The sequence below is a fragment of the Balaenoptera musculus genome, chromosome 20 (assembly GCF_009873245.2).
Source record: "Balaenoptera musculus isolate JJ_BM4_2016_0621 chromosome 20, mBalMus1.pri.v3, whole genome shotgun sequence".
Taxonomy (NCBI): Eukaryota; Metazoa; Chordata; class Mammalia; order Artiodactyla; family Balaenopteridae; genus Balaenoptera; species Balaenoptera musculus.
Genome location: NC_045804.1, coordinates 21,569,611 through 21,591,320, shown reverse-complemented (window position 1 = coordinate 21,591,320; position 21,710 = coordinate 21,569,611). Strand labels below are relative to the sequence as shown.

Genomic DNA, 21,710 nt, shown 5'->3' with positions numbered 1-21,710 from the left:
AAAGAAGTCAGCTCAAGCAGTATTAATGAAGTAGGTTCCAGTACTAATGAAGTAGGCTCTAGTATTAATGAAGTAGGTTCCAGTGGTGAAAACATTCAAGCAAAACTAGATAGAAACAGAGGACCTAAATTAAGTGCTTTGCTCAGATTAGGTCTTATGCAACCCGAAGTCTATAAGCAAAGTCTTCCTGTAAGTAACTGTCAACTTCCTGAAATAAAAAGGCAAGGAGAAAATGAAGGCACACTTCAGGCTGTTAATGCAGATTTCTCCCCACGTCTAATTTCAGATAACCTAGAACAACCTATGGGAAGAAGCCATGCTTCTCAGGTTTGTTCTGAGACACCTGATGACTTGTTAAATGATGACAAAATAAAGGAAGATAGCAACTTTGCTGAAAGTGACATTAAGGAAAGATCTGCTGTTTTTAGCAAAAGTGTCCAAAAAGGAGAATTCAGAAGGAGCCCTGGCCCTTTAGCCCATCATACATGTTTGGCTCAGGGTCACGAAAGAGGGGCTGAGTCCTCAGAAGAGAATGTGTCTAGTGAGGATGAAGAGCTTCCCTGCTTCCAACACTTACTTGGTAAAGTAACCAATACACTGTCTCCATCTACCAGACATAATGCTGTTGCCACAGAGGGTCTATCTAAGGAAACAGAGGAGAACCTAATATCATTGAAGAATAGCTTAAATGACTGCAGTGACCAGGTGACATCGGCAAAGGCATCCCAGGAACATCACCTTCATGAGGAAGCGAGATATTCTAATAGCTTATTTTCTTCACGGTGCAGTGCAGTGCAAGACTTGACCGCTAATACAAACACCCAGGATCCTTTCTTGATGTTTGATCCTCTTTCCAAACAAGTGTGGCATCAGTCTGAAAACCAGGAAGTTCTGAGTGACAAGGAATTGGTTTCAGATGATGACGAAAGGGAAACTGGCTTGGAAGAGGATAATCGCCGAGATGAGCAGAGTGTGGATTCAGACATAGGTATTGGAACCAGGTTTTTGTGTTTGCCCCCGTCTATTTTATAGAAATGAACTAAATGTTTATGCCTTTGGGGGAGCACATTTTACGAGTTTCCAAGTACAATGAAAGTAACTGCTTCTTAAACTTTAAATACGTTCTTCCCAAGGTGCTTTTCCTCAAAAGTCCTTTACTCAGCTAGAACATCTTTTCTATTTGAATGAGATTTAATGCCCTAATTATTGGTGGACTTGCTTCTGGTTTTCATCCTTACAATCCCTAAGAGGAAATCCGGTGTCCCCAAACAAAGAGTATAATCATTTTGTGTGACATGAAAGTGAAGTTTGTCCTGTCAATGAGAAGAAACAGGTACTGCAAGTTGGAGTATTTATTGGCTGTCTGTTTTTACAACTGAATCTCTATTTTTATTATCATTTAAGGTGAAGCAGCATCCGAGTATGAGAGTGAAACAAGCCTCTCTGAAGACTGTTTGGGGCTGTCCTCTCAGAACGATATCTTAACCACTCAGGTAAAAAGCACATGGGGATGTGTGTGTGGTGTTCTCAGTGCTATGCATCCCGCATTCTTACATTTGCTTATATCACCTCTTAGAATTAATGGTATAACAGTTGTGTGTGGGACCTTGTCTCCTCAAATTGGATTGTAAGCACCGAGATGGAACACGTTACCTTCTATTTCATACACACACGTACGTACCAACATGCTCACTGCAGAACACTAAATACTGAATTTAATGAATAAGTGAAACCTTCAAAACCCATTTGCCCTATAGCAAAAACATATATGAAAGCACTACTGTATCAAATAGAGGGGTGTGTTTCTTCTCAGTACCAAATTGACACCTACAGAGTTCTCTTCCTGTTAGACACTATCTAGCCTTTGACTGTTCGGTGGATACTTCTTTTTGTTTTTTCTTTTTAAATCGTATAGTTATTTGTTCTTCAGTGCCTGTAAGTCATCTTTTTTCTTTAAAAAAGTACACAATTTTACTTCTTTTCCTGGTGGTCAATATCCAATATTTTGGTGACTTGTGAGGGGGGTAACAGCTTTGTCATATCTACAACATTTGGTAACATGAATATTTCAGTACTCCAGGCAGAATAGTCTCCTAGAAAAAGCATTCTCTACCACAGCATCTAAAAATTAACATCATATTCCTCACAGAACCTGGCTCTGTCTCCTAATTTTTATGTTGTAGGAGTGGCACCAAAATTTTCTAAGTTCTCATATTCAAAACTTCAGGCTCATTCAGCTTTTTTTTCTCCCCTCCTTCCTTCCTTCTTTCCTTCCTTCCTTCCTTCCTTCCTTCCTTCCTCCCTTCCTCCCTTCCTCCCTTCCTCCCTTCCTTCCTCCCTTCCTCCCTTCCTTCCTCCCGCTGCGCCAGGTCTTTAGTTGTGCCATGTGGGATTTTTTCTTTGCAGCATGTGCGATCTAGTTCCCTGACCAGGGATCGAACCCGGGCCCCCTGCATTGGGAGCGCAGAGTCTTAACCACTGGACCACCAGAGAAGACCCTCAACTTATTTTTTTAGAATATGGACACAGTGGTTGCTGGTGGTAATATTGGTGAGAGTTCTGTACCTGGCTGTGTTACTCTAGGCAATTTACTTATCATCTCTGAACTATAATATGCACATTCTTAAAATGGAGATATCTGGACCGCCTTGAATCATCCTGCCATGACTTCTTTTTCTCACCTAAACCTTAAATACACCTTCAGCTGCTAGCAAAAAATGACATTTTTTTCTGAACTTCCTGAAATGCCAGATTAGATAAAACTGAGAAAAGCCGATAGTCTTATAATATTGTATATGTGCATCATAAAAAACTTAGAAAATACAGATAAATAAAAATCATCCCTGACGGTCCAGTGGTTAAGACTCCGTCCTTCCACTGCAGGGGCACGGGTTCCATCCCTGTCGGGGAACTAAGATCCCACATGCCGCAGGGCAACTAAGCCTGTGCGCCACTACTACTGAGCTTGCACACCACAGCTAGAGAGCCCACTTGCCATAATGAAAGATCCTGCATGCCCCAACTAAGACCCGACGCAGCCAAAAATTTAAAAAAAAAAGATAAAAAAAGATTGGTTTGGTAAATTTTAACATTTATCTCTGGTATGATATACAAAAGATAGGTAATAGTTGTTGCCTTCAGGTGGGGAAATAGATGATTGGGAGAAGGAGAAGGAGGAAGCCTTACTTTTCTCTGAATATCCTTTTGTGCCTTGAATTTTATACCATGAACTTGTATTAATTATTTTTAAAATTAAATTCTATGCATTAAAAGTCATTACTATTAACTTATTGGTATATATTCTTTCTTCTTCCTATTGTACACAGGGGGGTGTGTGTGTGTGTATACCTTATCTTTAAAAAACATTCAGATGATACTCTACATACTTACATTGTTTTTACTATGTCACTAAATTTTCTTCAATGAATTTATTTATTTATTTATTTTTAAAAATTTATTTATTTATTTATTTTTGGCTGTGTTGGGTCTTCGTTTCTGTGCGAGGGCTTTCTCTAGTTGTGGCAAGCGGGGCCACTCTTCATCGCGGTGCGCGGGCCTCTCACTATCGTGGCCTCTCTTGCTGCGGAGCACAGGCTCCAGACGCGCAGGCTCAGTAGCTGTGGCTCACGGGCCTAGTTGCTCCGCAGCATGTGGGATCTTCCCAGACCAGGGCTCGAACCCGTGTCCCCTGCATTATCAGGCAGATTCTCAACCACTGCGCCACCAGGGAAGCCCCCAATGAATTTATTTTTAACTACTATATAGTATTCTTTCCTTGTGTACACCATGATTTATTCAACCTATTGCTGAATATGAGGGTTTCAGGGCAAGAGACACAGTTTGCTATCATGTACAGCACTGTATTATTATCTTTTTAAAAAAAATTATTTATTTATTTGGTTGCACTGGGTCTTAGTTGCAGCAGGCGGGCTCCTTAGTTGCAGCTCGCCGGCTCCTTAGTTGCAGCACACGGGCTCCTTAGTTGTGGCATGCAAACTCTTATTTGCGGCATGCATGTGGGATCTAGTTCCCTGACCAGGGATCGAACCCAGGCCCCCTGCATTGGAAGTGCAGAGTCTTATTCACTGTGCCACTAGGGAAGTCCCTGTAGTATTATCTTGATAGCTAAATATTTGCCCACATCCCCAATGACTTCCTTAGTATAAATTCCTAGGACTGGAATTTTGCTGTTTGAGACATGTTATTAAATTGTCCTTTAGAAAGACTGAACCAAGCTGTGCTCTTCCAGCCCCTGTGGTACTTGGTAGCTCCCATTTTCCTATACCTTTGCCAACACCGGGTAGTATCCAGTTCTAAACTTCTGAGTCTTGGCATTGCTATGAGGCCTATAGATAGAGGGCTTGTCTTCTACTGCCTGTTTTCAACACAGAGCAAATCCCTCTAGGACTGAAGCCTGCTGGAGTCAGGAAGAAACCTCTGAGACCACTGCCTGTTCTGTGCCTGAATTGTCACCTGTATTCTCCACTTCTGCAGGATTGCCATGGTGACTAAATTAATGAAAAGATTTTGGAGTCCTTTTCTTTTTTTTTCTTTTTTGGCTGTGCTGCACAGCTTGCAGGATCTTAGTTCCCCAGCCAGGGATCGAACCTGTTCCTCCTGCGGTGGAAGCGCAGAGTCCTAACCACTAGACCGCCAGGGAATTCCCTAGGAGGCCTTTTCTCTGTTTGCAATTACTATGATCCTTTCTCGGTGTGGATCTGGGGCTCTGTCAACATGACTTTCACCTTTTTATCCCTTGTGTTTTAGAGTTGTAGTGTTCGGTTTCTGGTTCCATCTGCCTTAGCCATATTGTATAATATTTGACATTCAATAAACTACCTCCTTGTCTTCTATATTTCTGATCTTGTTCCCAGAGATATATGTCTATTTGTTCAAGATTCATTTGATAACCTGTTTTTATCAAGCATCTACCCAAAACAGAGCCAAAGTCAGATTTCAGGGCTAACTTAAATCTAGAGTAGCTCCAACAAGCAAAATGATTGAAGTGGGATCTTTTCCCAAGGTCTGTTTATACAGAACTGGGGAGACATATATAGGAGATAAATCCTAATTTCGTATCATTAGTATCTGTTCTTTATCAAAGACTGATTAACTATATTTATTCATTAATTCATTTCTGCATTAAATATTTACTAAATGCTTACTGCCTGCTGGGTGTTGGGGATACAAAAATGATTAAGGAAGGATGCCATCCATCTAGGAGGAACAGGTATTCCACTTCGGTATACATGTGCACTACCAGTATAAATGAAGCACTGAGGGGTCATCTGTTCCTGACAGGAGATGTATTATCGGTGGGGACTTCTGAAGGAGATATTCAAGCTGGACCTTAAAAGATGAGAAGAATTTTTTCCAGGTGGAAAGAGAAGAGAGGCAGTAAATCAAGGCAAAGGCACAGAGGCATGAAATCATGCCCAGGAAACACAAAGTTGTCCCATGTGACTGGAAAACAGGGCATATGTGGTGGTTTTGGGAAGAAACAAGAGATAAGATCAGAGTGTGGAGGCCCTTTTGATTGACTGATTGATTGATTTTGGGCTGAGCTGGGTCTTCGTTGCTGCGCACGGGCTTTCTCTAGTTGCGGCGAGCGGGGGCTACTCTTCGTTGCGGTGCCTGGGCTTCTCATTGCGGTGGCTTCTTTTATTGCAGAGCACAGGCTCTAGGTGCACAGGCTTCAGTAGTTCTGGCACGCGGGCTTCAGTAGTTGTGGCTCATGGGCTCTAGAGTGCAGGCTCAGTAGTTGTGGCACATGGGCTTAGTTGCTCCGCGGCATGTGGGATCTTCCCGGACCAGGGCTCGAACCCGTGTCCCTTGCATTGGCAGGCGGATTCTTAACCACTGCACCACCAGGGAAGCCCGTGAAGGCCTTTTTGAATGCTGTGCTTAGGAATTTGGAATTTATCATGAGAGCAATAACGAGTAATAATTATACAGTATTCAGAAAGTGTTAACTTTTTATATGAGCAGTTGTATACAACTAAGCTCCAAATGGAAAAAAGAGACATGATAAACATGGCTTTTAGGGAACTTTAGCTGTATTAAAAGTAGATATCAGAGTAGCACAGTGGGAATAGAAAAGAAAAGTAGGACTAATTCAAGAAACACAAGAATTAGAATCAAGAAAACTTGGTAACCAATTTGGGTTTAGTCTCCCAAATGTATCAGGCCAATTGCCTGCAGGGGAATTTGTCCAAGTTATAAAGTAACTGCTTTGGGAAAACCCAAAGGAAAGTTATCTACCTATAATTCTCCCATTACTTTTCTGATTTTCTAACCTATTTAATGGCCACAGAAGTTAGATGTGATGGTTGTGGCAGTAGTGCCTGATAGAGCTCCTTGAAGCTAATCAGGTATCCTGGTTTCATTCCAGATTTACTGAGGTGAGCCCTTGGCTAGAATTTGATCAGTGATGGAACTACTCACAAGACACCACGTGGTGGCAATGGTGCTGCTGTGGACATTGGCAGCAAAGCAGTCTCAGTGCAGCAGTGGAAGCCTTTGTGGAGCAGGGAAAACTTTTCCCAGTCATAAAAACCTCCTAAAAACTGTGAACTCAGTGTAGCAGGAGAAAGTAGATGGCTTGTTTTTAGTAGAGGGCAAAGTTATTTGCAAGGATCAGAAGAAACAGGGTGAGGGCTTCCCTGGTGGCGCAGTGGTTGAGAATCTGCCTGCCAATGCAGGGGACACGGGTTCGAGCCCTGGTCTGGGAAGATCCCACATGCCGCGGAGCAACTAGGCCCGTGCGCCACAGTTACTGAGCCTGCGCGTCTGGAGCTTGTTCTCCGCAAGAAGAGAGGCCGCGAGAGTGAGAGGCTCGCGCACCGCGATGAAGAGTGGCCCCCGCATGCCGCAACTAGAGAAAGCCCTCACACAGAAACGAAGACCCAACACAGCCAAAAATAAATAAATAAATAAATAATAAAAATAAAGGAATTCCTTTAAAAAAAAAAAGAAGAAACAGGGTGAAACAATCTGTTTCCCCAGGGTTTGCTGGCAACCATACATGCTCCTTCTAAAAGTAATGAAGAAATGTATATTTTGGAGAGCTTCTTACTTACCAAATACTTCGCTTGTCAGAAACCTTAGACTTAGCAGATTTCTTCTTCATATGGAGAAATAAACATCAGGAGCCTCATAAGCAAGAGGAGCCCATTATCTTGAATTGAAAACAATAACTGGCCTTACAGGCTTTCTGAGGGCTCTTTCTGCTGGATCCTTCCATGTAGCCGGTTCTTCTCTGCAGCGATCTCTAGGTACCCTGTCCCCATCTAGAATGGCAGCACTATTCTAGGGCTGTATCCCCAGTGCCTAACACATAATAGGTGGTCAACAAATAGTTGATGAATGAATAAATAGATAAATTAATGAATTAGCTCTTTGCTTGTTCTGTTAGAAACTAAATGTTCAAAGAATCCCAGAAAAGGAAGAGACCTCACAAGCCAGAGATTAGACATTTTTATATGGACTAACCCAAATCTCTTATGAGTGCCACAATACCAAATTTTTGAAATGCAGCCTGTGGAAGATGTTAACAGAATCAGGCTAATTTTAAATACCAAAAGTGTTCTAAGTACCGTATTTTTTCACTCCCTAGCTTTAAAAGAAAATAACCAACTTCAAAGGACATCACAATAAAACAAGCCTATTTGGGAGAGTTTGAGGAATATTTTCTCTCCCTCTAACATCTTTCTGAAATAATTTCATGGGCATTAATTGCATGAATATGGTCCGATTAAAAGGTGCTCAGGGCTTCCCTGGTGGCGCAGTGGTTAAGAATCCGCCTGCCAATGCAGGGGACACGGGTTTAAGCCCTGGTCCAGGAAGATCCCACATGCCACGGAGCAACTAAGCGCATGCACCACGACTGAGCCTGCGCTCCAGAGCCCGCGTGCCACAACTACTGAAGCCTGTGCGCTTAGAGCCCGTGCTCTGCAACAAGAGAAGCTGCCACAATGAGAAGCCCGCTCTCCACAAGGAAGAGTACCCCCGCTCAACACAACTAAAGAAAGACCACGCGCAGCAATGAAGACCCAACGCAGCCATAGATAAATAGATAAATAAATAAATAAATAAATTTTTTAAAAGGTGCTCAGCCAGAACTCGTAATTCCATACAAGGTGATTTCAAGTCCCATGCTGAAATTAATTGGTGTAACATATTCTTGTTTTCTGGCAAGTTTCTAAAAGAGTATAACTTTCTTGGTGTCGTTTCTCGTGTCTGCAGCAGAGGGATACCATGCAAGATAACCTGCTGAAGATCCAGCAGGAAATGGCCGAACTGGAAGCTGTGTTAGAGCAGCACGGGAGCCAGCCTTCTCACAGCTCCCCTTCCCTCATAGCCGATTCTTGTGCCCCTGAGGACCTGCTAAATCTGGAACAAAACACATCAGAAAGAGGTTTGTAATATTGGCCCAACTGTTACCTTAAGCAAAATTCTTCCCTCCCTAAGCCTTTATCTCTTTCTGAAAAGTATGGACCCAGCTCCAACATTTGATGATCTTTGCTCAGCAGATATTTGCTGAGTCACTCCGTGGGGAATCTTAGAGCCTTGCTTCTAGTCCCTGCTTACAACTAATTTACCATTCAGAGGGCCCAGGACAGTCAGTAAGCATCGTCATCTGAGTACCCACAGTAAGGAAATGCTATGGGGCGCCCACAGGAAGCCGAGTGTCATGGGGCAGATTGGAAATAGGTAACCCCATCATTTTAGAAAGCTTATAAAAAAACCACTCAGACATATTTCTTATAGCACTGGTGTCAGATCACAAAGTCCTATTTAATCTACTTTCTGGTTTATAGAGAGAGACGTCTATATATACTTCAGGAACTGCACCTTGATCCACAGAAAGCCCAATTATGTGGCAGAGACAGGTGCTTTATAACAACATGATTGTTATCAACAAGACGAGGCATTTGGAGTAACTGGGCAGGTGGAGCTGCTCTGAGCTGACTCCCTATAAGAAGTGAGCACCGAGCTGAGAAATAACCTGGCATAAAGGAAGGAAAGTGAGATGAAAATTTGAGTTTTAACTGGAAATAAGCCTGTGAAAAACAACACATCAGGCAGGGTTTTAAACAGGGGCAAATACACAGACACGCAGTGAGAGGCTAGGCATAGGCCTGGGTTCCAGGAGGGAGCTGATGCTTAGGAACTAGCACTCCCAGAGTGCTAGCTACCCAGCTAACTTAGTGTTAAAAGTCCCTTCTTCATTCTCCCTTCCTCAGGCCTACAGGGGGCCAAAGGGCCTTCCTTTGAGTCTTTCTAGGAACTCTACTCTTAATTACTCAGGAGAGTGGCGTTGGTCCCGGAGTGTGCCTTGTAGTGTTTTTATGTTCAGAGAGAAACAGTAAGTAGCTCATGCATGAGAAGCTAGGAACTCTGTTGCTATGGCAGTGGTTCAAAATGTATTTCCTTAAATGCATTCTTTGTAACTATCTTCATTTAGTTCATCTCCCAGATAATGTAGCCCCAAGTCTCATCACCATCACAGTTCTCATTGGTGCTTTCACCACCTTCAATCTAAAAACAGACTAGACTTTCAATTTTAATGCACCGGATATAAAATGTTATTGTCTGGCTTTGAATATGTGTGTGAATCTACTATCTCATTTTTGTTTTGGGGGGGGAGTTTATTTTTTCCTGAAGATCTGTACACAAAATGTTTCTTTTCTTTTTTTTTTTTTTAACATCTTTATTGGAGTATAATTGTTTTACAATGGTGTTAGTTTCTGCTTTATAACAAAGTGAATCAGTTATACATATACATATGTTCCCATATCTCTTCCCTCTTGCATCTCCCTCCCTCCCGCCCTCCCTATCCTACACCTCTAGGTGGTCACAAAGCACAGAGCTGATCTCCCTGTGCTATGCGGTTGCTTCCCACTAGCTATCTATTTTACGTTTGTTAGTGTATATATGTCCATGCGACTCTCTCTCTTTGTCACATCTTACCCTTCCCCCTCCCCATATCCTCAAGTCCATTCTCTAGCAGGTCTGTGTCTTTATTCCCATCTTGCCACTAAGTTCTTCATGACCTTTTTTTTTTTTTTCCTTAGATTCCATATATATGTGTTAGCATACTGTATTTGTTTTTCTCTTTCTGACTTACTTCACTCTGTATGACAGACTCTAACTCCATCCACCTCACTACAAATAACTCCATTTCGTTTCTTTTTATGGCTGAGTAATATTCCATTGTATATATGTGTCACATCTTCTTTATCCATTCATCCGATGATGGACACTACAAAATGTTTCTTTGTGGCTTTTTTTTTTCCTAAGTGCTATACTTTTATATATTCTATTTACTATGGATTTGAAAAACTCTGAAAATTTCTTCTGAATTTCTATATAAAACATTTTTTTTTACGAAAGAGCTTTTACTCTATCCTTTGTGGTAAACTTATTCATTGGTCTGCTTTCTCATGAAATTATAACATCCTCAGAGTTTTGAGGTAAGTGGGTAAATGTTGAGAGGAGGGAGGAGAGGCTTATGAGAATTTCTCCATTTAAAAAAAAGTGTCCCCTCTCCCAACTCCACAGAGAGTGTCTGCCATGGCCACTTATATTTGTACATCTTGAATATGTTGTTCAAATTGCTCAAATGCTACTTCTCAAGGAGATCACCTATAACCACGGTATTTTTTATTGTAATTTTTAAGTTTCTGACTTTTCCGGCCCCACTTTACCCTGTTATACTGTTATGTTTTTTCATAGCCCTTATTAACCTTTTTTTTTTTTTTAATTTATTTTTGGCTGCGTTGGGTCTTCGTTGCTGCGCTCCGGCTTTCTCTAGTTGCGGCGAGCGGGGGCTACTCTTCGTTGGGGTGCAGGCTGCACATTGCGATGGCTTCTCTTGTTGCAGAGCACAGGCTGTAGGCACGCAGGCTTCAGCAGTTGTGGCTCTCGGGCTCTAGAACGCAGGCTCAGTAGTTGTGGCACATGGGCTTAGTTGCTCCGCAGCTTGTGGGATCTTCCCGGACCAGGGCTTGAACCTGTGTCCCCTACGTTGGCAGGCGGATTCTTAACCACTGCGCCACCAGGGAAGGCCCTTAACTTTTAACAATATCTAATTTGTTTTGCATGTTGTTTAGAGTTCCTCCTTACCTCCCACTAGAATGTAGGCTCCATGTGGGCAGAGAACCCTTACACCTGAGCCTGGAACACAGTAGGCGCTCAATAAATATTTTAATTCACATGATTAAAACTCTGAAGCCCACTCTAGAGTTACTGAAAGAAAATTTCTGGGTATGGATTCTGGAATTTTGTGGCTTTATTTCTGAAACATTTTGAGCATCAACTTAAGAGCAGCTCAAGTTTTGTGCCTTTTTCCCTCTTAAATTGGTGTGAGTCTAACTGAAATTCAAGCAAACTTCTTAATCCTGGGAAAAGGAGTTTTGTTTACCTTCAGCTGTACTAAAATGACTTATTCTTTAAATAAATGTTTTATTTTTGAATAACTTTAGATTTACAGAAAAGCAGCAATGATAGTACAGAGAGTTCCTACAGGAACTCTACCCCTTACCTAGTTTCAGTTTCCCCTAATGTTGTCATCTTACATTACCATGGTACTTTTGTCAGAACGAAGAAACCAACATTGGCACATTACTAGTAATGAGCGAAACTCTAGACTTAATCAGATTTCACCAGTTTTTATTTTTTAAGTATCCGTATTCTTAATGATGATGACAGCTCCTTTTCCAGGATCTTTACATCAAATGTCCTGCCCTCAGCCTAGATCTGCCCTACTGTTTACCTAAGGGTCATTCCCAAGCCTGCATAATATTTTTGTGCAAACGTGTATTCTTACCCATTATGAATGATGTGTACCTCCCTCTGCAGGTAAAGCTATTTCATATCAGGCACTTTGTTTTTATTTTTGTTTTGTTTTTTTCCTCCTGAATTACCTGTCATTCATAAAGCAAACATTAGCATTTGTAACATCGTAGTCCATTACAGCTGAAATGATTTTCAGACACATCTGAGCTTTTCTGCCCTACAGTACGTTCATTCCTGAAAGCTTATAGTTTATCATTTCTCAATATCTCTTTCCACCTTTTCAATGTCTTTCTCTTTGATTCTTCCCAATACTTTTCAACAATGCTTATTAGCACCTAATAGGCAGTCAGTAAATTTATTAAATGTTTGGTCTGGCCCATATTCCCTACCCATGAAGAATATAACATATTAAGACCCACAGGTGAAGGAATGATTTCAGGGGGGACTACAGTACTGTGCCAGTACTTGGGCTCTGGATCACTGCATCTATGAAATAAGGATTAAGGAAAAAGAAGAGCAGAAAAGTTTTTCCCTGTATTTTTTAGGTACTGTTGAGTTATTGAATCCTAACTCAGGTTAGCTTATTTTCTTTGTAGCTTGGGCCCCATTGTAGTGAAAAGACGAACTTGTATGTTAAATGTCCAGGTGATGGAACGACTTTTTAATGTCTGTTTTTGTGTCTGAGGCCTTTCCCTCCCCACCCTTTCACTTAAAAAAATAAAAAATAAAAAAGCCCTCTCCAGTAGTTCATTCTGTCACTTTGCTGTATACCAGAAACTAACACAACATTGTAAATCAACTATACTTCAATAGGTTTTCTTTTTAATTAAAAAAAATAATTAATTCTGTTTGGTGTGATTCCTTAGACATTGCACATTACCTTTTATCAGTGATCACTTTGTATTTAGGGGGGAAATGATGCCTATATTAAAAACTTTACATTCCAGTTGAAAGAAAAACCTGCTGGTTCATGGTTAGACCCTTCTTTGTTTCAGCACCTTACAGTAGCTCCAGGCAGGGTTCTTGTGTTCCTAGAAACTCACAGGTCCAGAAAAGAAGACTATAAAGGAAACTATAAATAATGTATTTGAGGATTGACTCAGGAAATCAATGATTATTTCCCCCCAGGCTACCCAGTGTCTTAAAAAAATAGTTTAATTAACACAGCCCTTTGTTTAAATTTTTCTGCCTTTATTTATGGATTTTGGCTTTTCTAATAAAAGCTCAAAATAAATTATAGTCATCAGTGACTTTGTAATGGATAGAAGACATTTGTAATTTTTAAGTATTTGTTTTTGCTTTTTAAATATTTCTGCCTTTAAGCCACTTCCTAGAAAGCAGTGGCACACTAATACATTTGGAGGAATTAATAAATAAAAAGGATGTACTAACGTGCCAGAACTTTGCCTTGGGTCTGTTCTGTGTTTTTTGCTTTCTTGTGCCAGTTCATCATTAGTTCCATGTATTACTTCCAGGTTCCTTATCAGTCGGCACCTTGTTTTTTTGTTTGTATTATTTTTTTGGTTTATTATTTTCTTAGTAATTGAAAATGTGAAGCAAAATGTCACTTCTTTTTTCTTTCTCATCTGACCCCTCCCTCGTTTCCATACACATGCAAAAACTCAAACCCCCATCCTATACAGTCTTCTTTTTTTTAATCATATATTGAGTTTATTTGTGCTCTAAAATATTTAAATATCAACATGCACCTTTCCATTGAGTGATTTCACGGGTTGTGCCCAACATAGAACTTGGACAGGAAATCCTTTGGCCTTGGTGCTTCTGTTTCATGGAAAAACCACATGACCTGTGTCCGCTGCTTCCACACTTTGTTTCTTCCAGTTCCATCTTTCCCTTAATGACCAGAAGATCAGCCACCCTGGGGTCTATGACGTGGGCATTCTTCATAAACATTTCTCGGACTTTATCCTGTCCCTGTTTCACAAAGATGTCTAGCTGGAATAAATGCACAGTGTTCGGCACCTCCCGATACCAGGCGCGGTGGAGCTCACGCAGCCTTTGCTTAGCCTCGTTCATGTCCCGATTGAAAATGGGCTTCACCGAGGTGCTGGCTGCAGCAGCAGCTGGGAGGAGGCCGCTCATCTTGCTATAAAGCCTTATACAGTCTTTGATGTGGAGGCAATATGGATGGAAAAGGGAGTGTGCTTTGTGCTTTCCAGTACTTTCTCTTCCCTATTGTCTGAGGTGATTTGAGTATAATTTAGTTTGCTGCAGAGATAAAAATTCATTTCCTATTCTTATGTCCTTATCATTCAGGGCCAAAAAGTATAAATATATTATTTTTTCAGCCTTGTCTCAGCTGGGTATCTTTATTTACCCAGTTTTAAAGTGTTCCTTTTATTGTTATTATTTTTTAGTCATTGAGTTCCATTTGGTGCTGTATCACTTGTGTTTATAGAATTCTGTCTGATATACCTGTTTAAAAACCAATCTGATTGGGACTTCCCTGGTGGTGCAGTGGTTAAGAATTCGCCTGCCAATGCAAGGGACACGGGTTCAAGCCCTGGTCTGGGAAGATCCCACATTCCGTGGAGCAACTAAGCCCGGGTGCCACAGCTACTCAGCCTGTGCCGCAACTAGAGAAAGCCCGTGCACAGCAACAAAGACCCAACTCAGCCAAAAATAAATTAATTAATTAATTTTTTAAAAAATTATTTATTTATTATTTATGGCTGTGTTGGGTCTTCATTTCTGTGCAAGGGCTTTCTCTAGTTGCGGCAAGTGGGGGCGACTCTTCATCGCGGTGCGCGGGCCTCTCATTCTCGCAGCCTCTCTTGTAGCGGAGCACAGGCTCCAGATGCGCAGGCTCAGTAATTGTGGCTCACGGGCCTAGTTGCTCCGTGGCATGTGGGATCTTCCCAGACCAGGGCTCGAACCCGTGTCCCCTGCATTGGCAGGCAGATTCTCAACCACTGCGCCACCAGGGAAGCCCAAATTAATTAATTTTTAAAAAAACCAATTTGATTGTCACAGATTGCTGCTTTTGAAAAAAATTGATATTCTCACCTAAATTATCACCATCAGGACAAAGCAGTAAAGTAGATTTCTTTGTTTTCTCACTCCATTTAAAGCAGTATTAACTTCAGAGAAAGGTAGTGAATATCCTATAAGCCAGAATCCAGAAAGCCCTTCTGCTGACAAGTTTCAAGTATCTCCGGATTGTTCCACCAGTAAAAATAAAGAACCAGGAATGGAAAGGTAAGAAGTAATAAATGTCAAGTTTGGTAGCTAAGTAACACCTGTACTTACATTAAACTTTTAGTGTTAATTTTTTTTTCACCATACTTTCCCTAGTTTTTGGCACACAGACATATCTAACCTCTCATTGCCCTAGGACACTTCTTTTGTTTAATTGTATGTAGGCTCTTTGGACCTGTACAAGGCATGAGCTACAACATGAGAAATGCACAGTAGATCTGTCCCTTTTCAAGGTCAGAATAAAATACAGAACTAAAACCTCAACAGGCCTGGAGGCTGATGGTAGACTTCTCCAAGGCCGCCCTTGCCCTAATTGAAGTTTTTGCCTTCCTAGAAAAAGTTTAGCTATTGATTTACCCCAGTAAATACTCAGAATATCTTCCAGGGATGTTGTTCACATCACTATTGATATAAGACTATGCAACACTTCATAGTTTTAAAAATACTTTATCTACTTCTTCATTTGATCTTTATAAAAACACAGTGAAAGTAAAAGGACAAGTTCTGGACTATTATTCCAAATTGATAGTTCAGGATAGAGTCTCAGAACTGATAGAGTCACACATCTCATGACTCTAGAAAGGAAAAGGAATTCATATTTATTGAGTTTCTACCAAGTGTATGTATATTTTCACTTATCTCTCTGGGAATAGTGACAAGTTGTCAATAATCTAATCACACCATCTTTTCCAAGCGTCTTGGATTGGACTGAGGATATATTTTTGAGGCTGCGATAATGGCCTGGTGGCTGTGATAGAGAATGGAAAGATTTGACCACCATAGGTCCTAAACCCATGATTAGAGGTAATGACCTCATTGCTGTGCTTTAACCAATTGAGCTAACCACCTGTTTAATATTCAGATGAAATATTCCTCTTCCTCCTCCCCCACCCCAGTATACCCTATAGAGACTTCTATTAAAAAACCTACACATTGATTGAACTTCCTCTACTAGACTGCTTGAGGAACAGTTCAGGTCTTGCTCATCTTTAATCCATGGAGCCTAGCTTTAGTGCCTGACTCATACTAAATACCCAATAATTGTTTGAATCGGTTATCTGATCTCTGAGGTCCTTTAAATCTGTTGATAAGTATCTTATTCAGCAAAGTTCTAAACACCTGAAAGAGTAGAGGAATTACTGTGTGCATATGCTTTTCTAACAATATATTATAGCTGGCTTTTATTTTTAGAATGACTTTGGACATTGAAAAGGTAGGAGGTAGGGATGATTGTATGAATTCTGCTAAAATTGGGTAGAAAGAATGTAGCAATGTCAAAATTAATCAACTTATTTTCATGAGAGAGCTGATTCTCATACATTCATTTGAAATAGTGTATAGAATTTGAGTGAGTGGCAGTGGATAATTTGGTGAAATTTGCTGACATGCTTTTAAACAGCTAGGAGATATACTGCCTCAGACCAGACCCTAAGGAGAGATGTTATATGTCAGCCCTGACATGTGGCAGACATCGTGAATCCAGACTCCTAGCCATCTCTCGTGTTCCCTCTTGCTAGTCATTCCCGATCTCTGACAGTGAGCTCTTTCACTTATGCCTTGGCTGCCTGAGAAGTATGATTAGTCCTTTCACAAGCTACAGTGATGGTTTTCTCCTTTCATCCTTTTTTCTAGGTCTTCCCCTTCTAAATCACAGTTGTCAGATAATAGGTGGTATATGCACAGCCACTCAAGAAGTCTTCAGAACAGAAACTGCCTACCTCAAAAGGAGCTTGAGGTTGTTGATGTGGAGGAGCAACAGCTGACTGAGTCTGAGGCCCAAGATTTAACGGAGCAGTCTTATTTGCCAAGACAAGATCTAGGTAATATTTCATCTGCTCTGATGGAAAAAACACTTTTATTTTACTCCGAGTCTTAACCTAAAGATATTCTGATGAATCAGCTTTCAAATGTGGTAGTCTATCATGAATGCATCTGTTATACTTAAACCCATTAGAAAAATAGCTTGAATGTTAATCCAAGTTGAACATTATTGCCGCTGTTAATCAGTCTATATTGGTTTAACTCTAACAGTTTTGAGGATGGGAGAGTCTTGGTGCTCTCTAAATATTTTACTTCAACTGTTAGATAAGAGTTCTAGGGCCCTAGGGTAAAGTTTTAGGCTTGTCCTTTATTGAAAAATGAGTCAGATCTCTAAAGTAAGCTCTTGTTTTATGAATTAATGAGTATAAATTGCTATATATTTTATACCTTATAAATCACTGTAACTGAATGGTGTGTTTTATGGCTTGTAAATCAAGGCTTTAATCAGTAAAGAAAGTTTTAAATTAATCCTGAAAAACACATTATCATAAAAGGTGCTCTTAGACATCTAAATGTTTTTGGCCATGTTCACTAGGGTCATTTTAGGAATCTCATACATTCTACTTAGATGTGCTTACTTGCTGATGGAGTGACATTTTCTGAAATGTTTCAGGGATGGTCTGTTTTTAATTTGGTAATGATATCTGATGATTTATTAAGTGAAAAAGTTAATGATATCATCATGGATGAAGAAACAAAAATCATTTTGATTGTATTTAGTCAACTATTTGTATTTGGTATTCTTTTTTAAAGTTTCAGTGATATAGGAAGTGCCAAAATATTCACAAGCAGCCCAAAGATTAAAGTATACATTTGAGTATAACTGAATCACTTTGCTGTTCACCTGAAACTAACACAACGTTGTAAATCAACTATACTCCAATATAAAATAAAAATTTTTTAAAGAAGTATACATTTGAATCAAAACCATCCCCTAAGAACTAAACTGATAAATGACAGAAATTATAGAAAGCAGGCTTTCTTGTAATATTGCATTTAATATCTAAGATGCAAACATATTTCATGTTAAAACTGAAATAGGGTAGCATCTTAAAAATCAATGGTACCTTTTTTTAATTTTATTTTTAATTGTGGTAAAAAAACATAAAATTTACCTCAGCCATTTTTAAGAGCTCAGTAATGTTAAGTATACTCCCATTATTGTGCAGTAGATCTCTAAAATTTGTTCATCCTGTAAAACTGAAATTCTGTACCCATTAAATAGCAACTCCCCATTTCCCCCTCCCCCTATCCCCTGGGAGTCAGCATTCTACTTTCTAAGAGTTTAGATACTCTAGATAACTCATGTAAGTGGAATCATGCAGTATTTGTCCTTTTGTGACTGACTTTTTTCATATAGCATACTGTCCTCAAGGTTCATCCATGTTTGTAGCTTTTTTAAAACCACTGTGTGTGTAGATAGATATAGATATATACATATCTCACATTTTCTTCATCCATTTATCCAATGATAGACATTTGGGTTGCTTCCACCTCTTGGCTATTGTGAATAATGCTACAACAAACATGAGTGTGTGCATTTCTCCATTTTATTGTAATTAAATGTAATAGGTGAAGAGTAGTTCATTGGAATGGATGTGGCATAATTTATTTAATCTCATTGTACATTTAGTTTGTTTCTAAAACCTTACTGTTATAAACAATGTTGCAGTGAACATTCCTATGACTACACTTTTACAGACCTCTTTTATGTCCTTAGGATACATTTCGAAAACTAGAATTGTTGACTGCAAGTATAAACACACAAGGCTGTTGCTACATAATGCCAAATTTCCTTTAGAAAAGTTAAGCTGCTTTGCACATCTACCAACAGTGTTATTAATGTACCCATTTTTCTCTTAACCTAACTTAATCTGTCTTTTTAGCTCTTAGCAGAGACTAGATGTTATAATTCAAAACTCACTGTCATATAGATTAAATTTCTTTCCTCATTCCTTTCAGAGGGAACCCCTTACCTGGAATCTGGAATCAGCCTCTTCTCTGATGACCCTGAGTCTGATCCATCTGAAGACAGAGCCCCAGAGCCAGCTCGTGTTTGCAGCATGCCACCCTCAGCCTCTGCACTGAAATTGCCCCAATTTCAAGTAGAAGAATCTGCCAGGAGTCCAGCTGCTGCTCATACTACTAATACTGCAGGGTATAATGTGAGGGAAGAAAGTGTGAGCAGAGAGAAGCCAGAGTTGATATCTTCAACACAAAGAGGCAACAAAAGAATTTCTATGGTGGCATCAGGCTTGACCCCAAAAGAATTTGTGAGTGTATCCATATGTATTTCCCTAATGACTGAGCCTTCATTAACATACCGCAATGGCTTTAAATGGGTACTAGCTGTGAATAGCCTATAGGAAGAAACCTGGCAAACAAGCTCATTACTGTGTAATTTAATTTCCATTACTAATTTCTGAAAACTTATACCTAGATAAAGCTATAGCATGGATTATTTTGTGTGTATTTAGTAAAGGAAATAATTATTAAATATTAGCAGAAAGGTTATGGTTTTGAGTATAATACAGAGCTTTTTTATTTTAATTTTCTTTCTATCTAAAAAAGCAAGGAGGTATAACTCTACTCCCCAGAAGGCATCTTTTACCCACCTTTGTTCACATCTGACTGAGCTTACCAGCATGATTAACTAAATTTAAACTGGTTCCAAGTACATGGCCAAATAGTGGCATTTCTCCAGTGTTGATTTATCTTTATCCTGGCTTGTAACACTGTTATCCAATAGCTTGCCCTGTCAGTTCTACCCTACAATAACCCATCCCTGTTAGGATTTTAACATCTCCTGCTAGAAACAGGAATTGTTTTGTACTGTGGAAAAATACCCATTAAAATATTAAGACCACTGAAACTTTGTTTCTACTTGGATTGAGCATAGATTTCAGACATCATAGGAAATTTATCTCCCCTTAATTAATCATTAATTGAGTGAAGATTTCTTTAAAACCATGATAACACACCAGAGTATCAAAAAGATTCAATAGTGGATGCTATTTATTGCACACTGAGAAATGATTCAGTCATTCTTAAGTATCTTTCTTAATATATCCTTCCTGGAATAGGAACCATTTCTCATCCTAGCTTCTCTATAGGTTAGCAGCTCAGCATGACCTCTGTGACCAGATGTGTTCCACTACTAGAAAGGCAAAGTAAGCTGTGTCTGCCCTAGTAGATACAATGAATAAATAAATTCTCATCAATAATGCCAGAATTCTCATCTCACAACCATGTGCCCAGACAGCTATTTGCTCTAAAAATTCATACCTATGTCTGTTTATATTGCTCTTGATCTTTTGCCAACACATCTAAAATTCCCATTTATTCACTGAAAATTAGCATTCCTTATTCGTTTGTTTTGTGAGATCAGCTTTTCTGAGAAGGCTAAAATGATCTAATCTTTCTTGCCATGGGCAATCCTGAACTGCAAATGAGACTCTAAGTGGCTTGGGTACATATTGTCTTTAAACAAGCAAAGAAGAAAACTTTTCAGCTCTATTCAGACTTGCCGAAGTGTGGTAAATTTATTATGAAAGCTGCTGACTGTATTACACATGATTAATTCCGAAGACCATATTAAGATGATCTTTTCAGCAGTTGCTCTTCTAACTGAACGCTGTTTCAAGGCTGGGATTTCAGCAATTAATCAGTTCAGAATTGCTAATGGTCCTGGCAAAGGGCAGTGGCAGAAGGGGGAGGATGTCATTAGCTTCTCCAGCTTGCCTTTTTCAGTGCCCTGTGGCAGTATGGAGTGAGGCAGCATGAAAGAAAGACAGCCCACCCTCCATTGCAATCTTGTGCGGCACATAAATACTGGCGTGGGTGGTGATGGCTAGTAAATGATGGCCCTTGGTAAACAAAGTTATTTACCAAGCAGTAGCTGCTGATTATGTCAAATGTGTCTATAATGGATCTGGTTAATTTCTTTTACTGCCTATTGATTTTTTATTTGGTTGATAGATAATTGCTAGAAGGCTCTAGATTTCTTTTGTGAAGAATATGAGTCTCTTCCAATCCTTCTCCTTCAGAGGAATTGATAGTTTTTGTACTGACCTTTAGAAGCATCTTGACTTGAACGTTTTGAAACTGTCAGCAGGTTGAATCTAGTTCTTAAGCCACATATCTGAGCATAACTTTCTGTATAGGCAAGTTACCTCTCAGCTTATAAAGTGTAGGCTGATAAATCTAAACTATAGTATAGTAGGAAAGAAACTGTCTTAGGAAATCAAATGATATCTGTTATTAAAAGGAAAATTAATATTATTTTGAATCCTTGGTTATAATTCCATGTCTGTTAGCACAGACTATTTTAGAGTTTCTTCCTCTGATTTGTACATAATTTTTATTAAATTACTATTTATTTTGAAACTTCATATTAGAATAAAAAGGATGTACCTTTTGTGAGAAAAATGGAGGTTCAAAGCTGGGATAACTAATACTTAAGCTGTTTTCTAGATGTAATTTATTATAATGTAATATTTGATTTGATTTCAGGTGCTTGTGCACAAGTTTGCCAGAAAACATCACATCACTTTAACTAATCTAATTACTGAAGAGACTACTCATGTCATTATGAAAACAGGTACACCAAGAGCCTTTACAGAATATGCTGTATCTGTTGCATAAAACTACATGAAGAAATGGGCGTGTTTGTTAAGCGTAGCGTGGGTGACCGTCTTCCAATAGTCAATCAGTTATTGCTTGATGAAAGAAAAATAATAGTTTTGCTATTTCCTGACCCCCTTTTATTTTGGGTTAAGATTGGAGAGTGGTGAGCCAGAACGATGAATCACTTCTCCTAGTCCACCCTGTCTGGACTACACTGTGTGAGGGCTTCCTGGGAAGGCAGAGCC

General features: G+C 39.6%; 1 protein-coding gene across 1 annotated transcript in view; it reads left to right on the top strand.

The window, feature by feature from the left end:
* BRCA1 (BRCA1 DNA repair associated) overlaps window positions 1-21,710 on the top strand; it is a 61,401-nt gene that overhangs the window by 26,626 nt on the left and 13,065 nt on the right. The window contains 6 exon segments of the mRNA XM_036837937.1: window positions 1,405-1,493; window positions 8,245-8,416; window positions 14,895-15,018; window positions 16,651-16,838; window positions 18,802-19,112; window positions 21,352-21,439. Coding sequence (XP_036693832.1) covers window positions 1,405-1,493; window positions 8,245-8,416; window positions 14,895-15,018; window positions 16,651-16,838; window positions 18,802-19,112; window positions 21,352-21,439 — 972 coding nt within the window.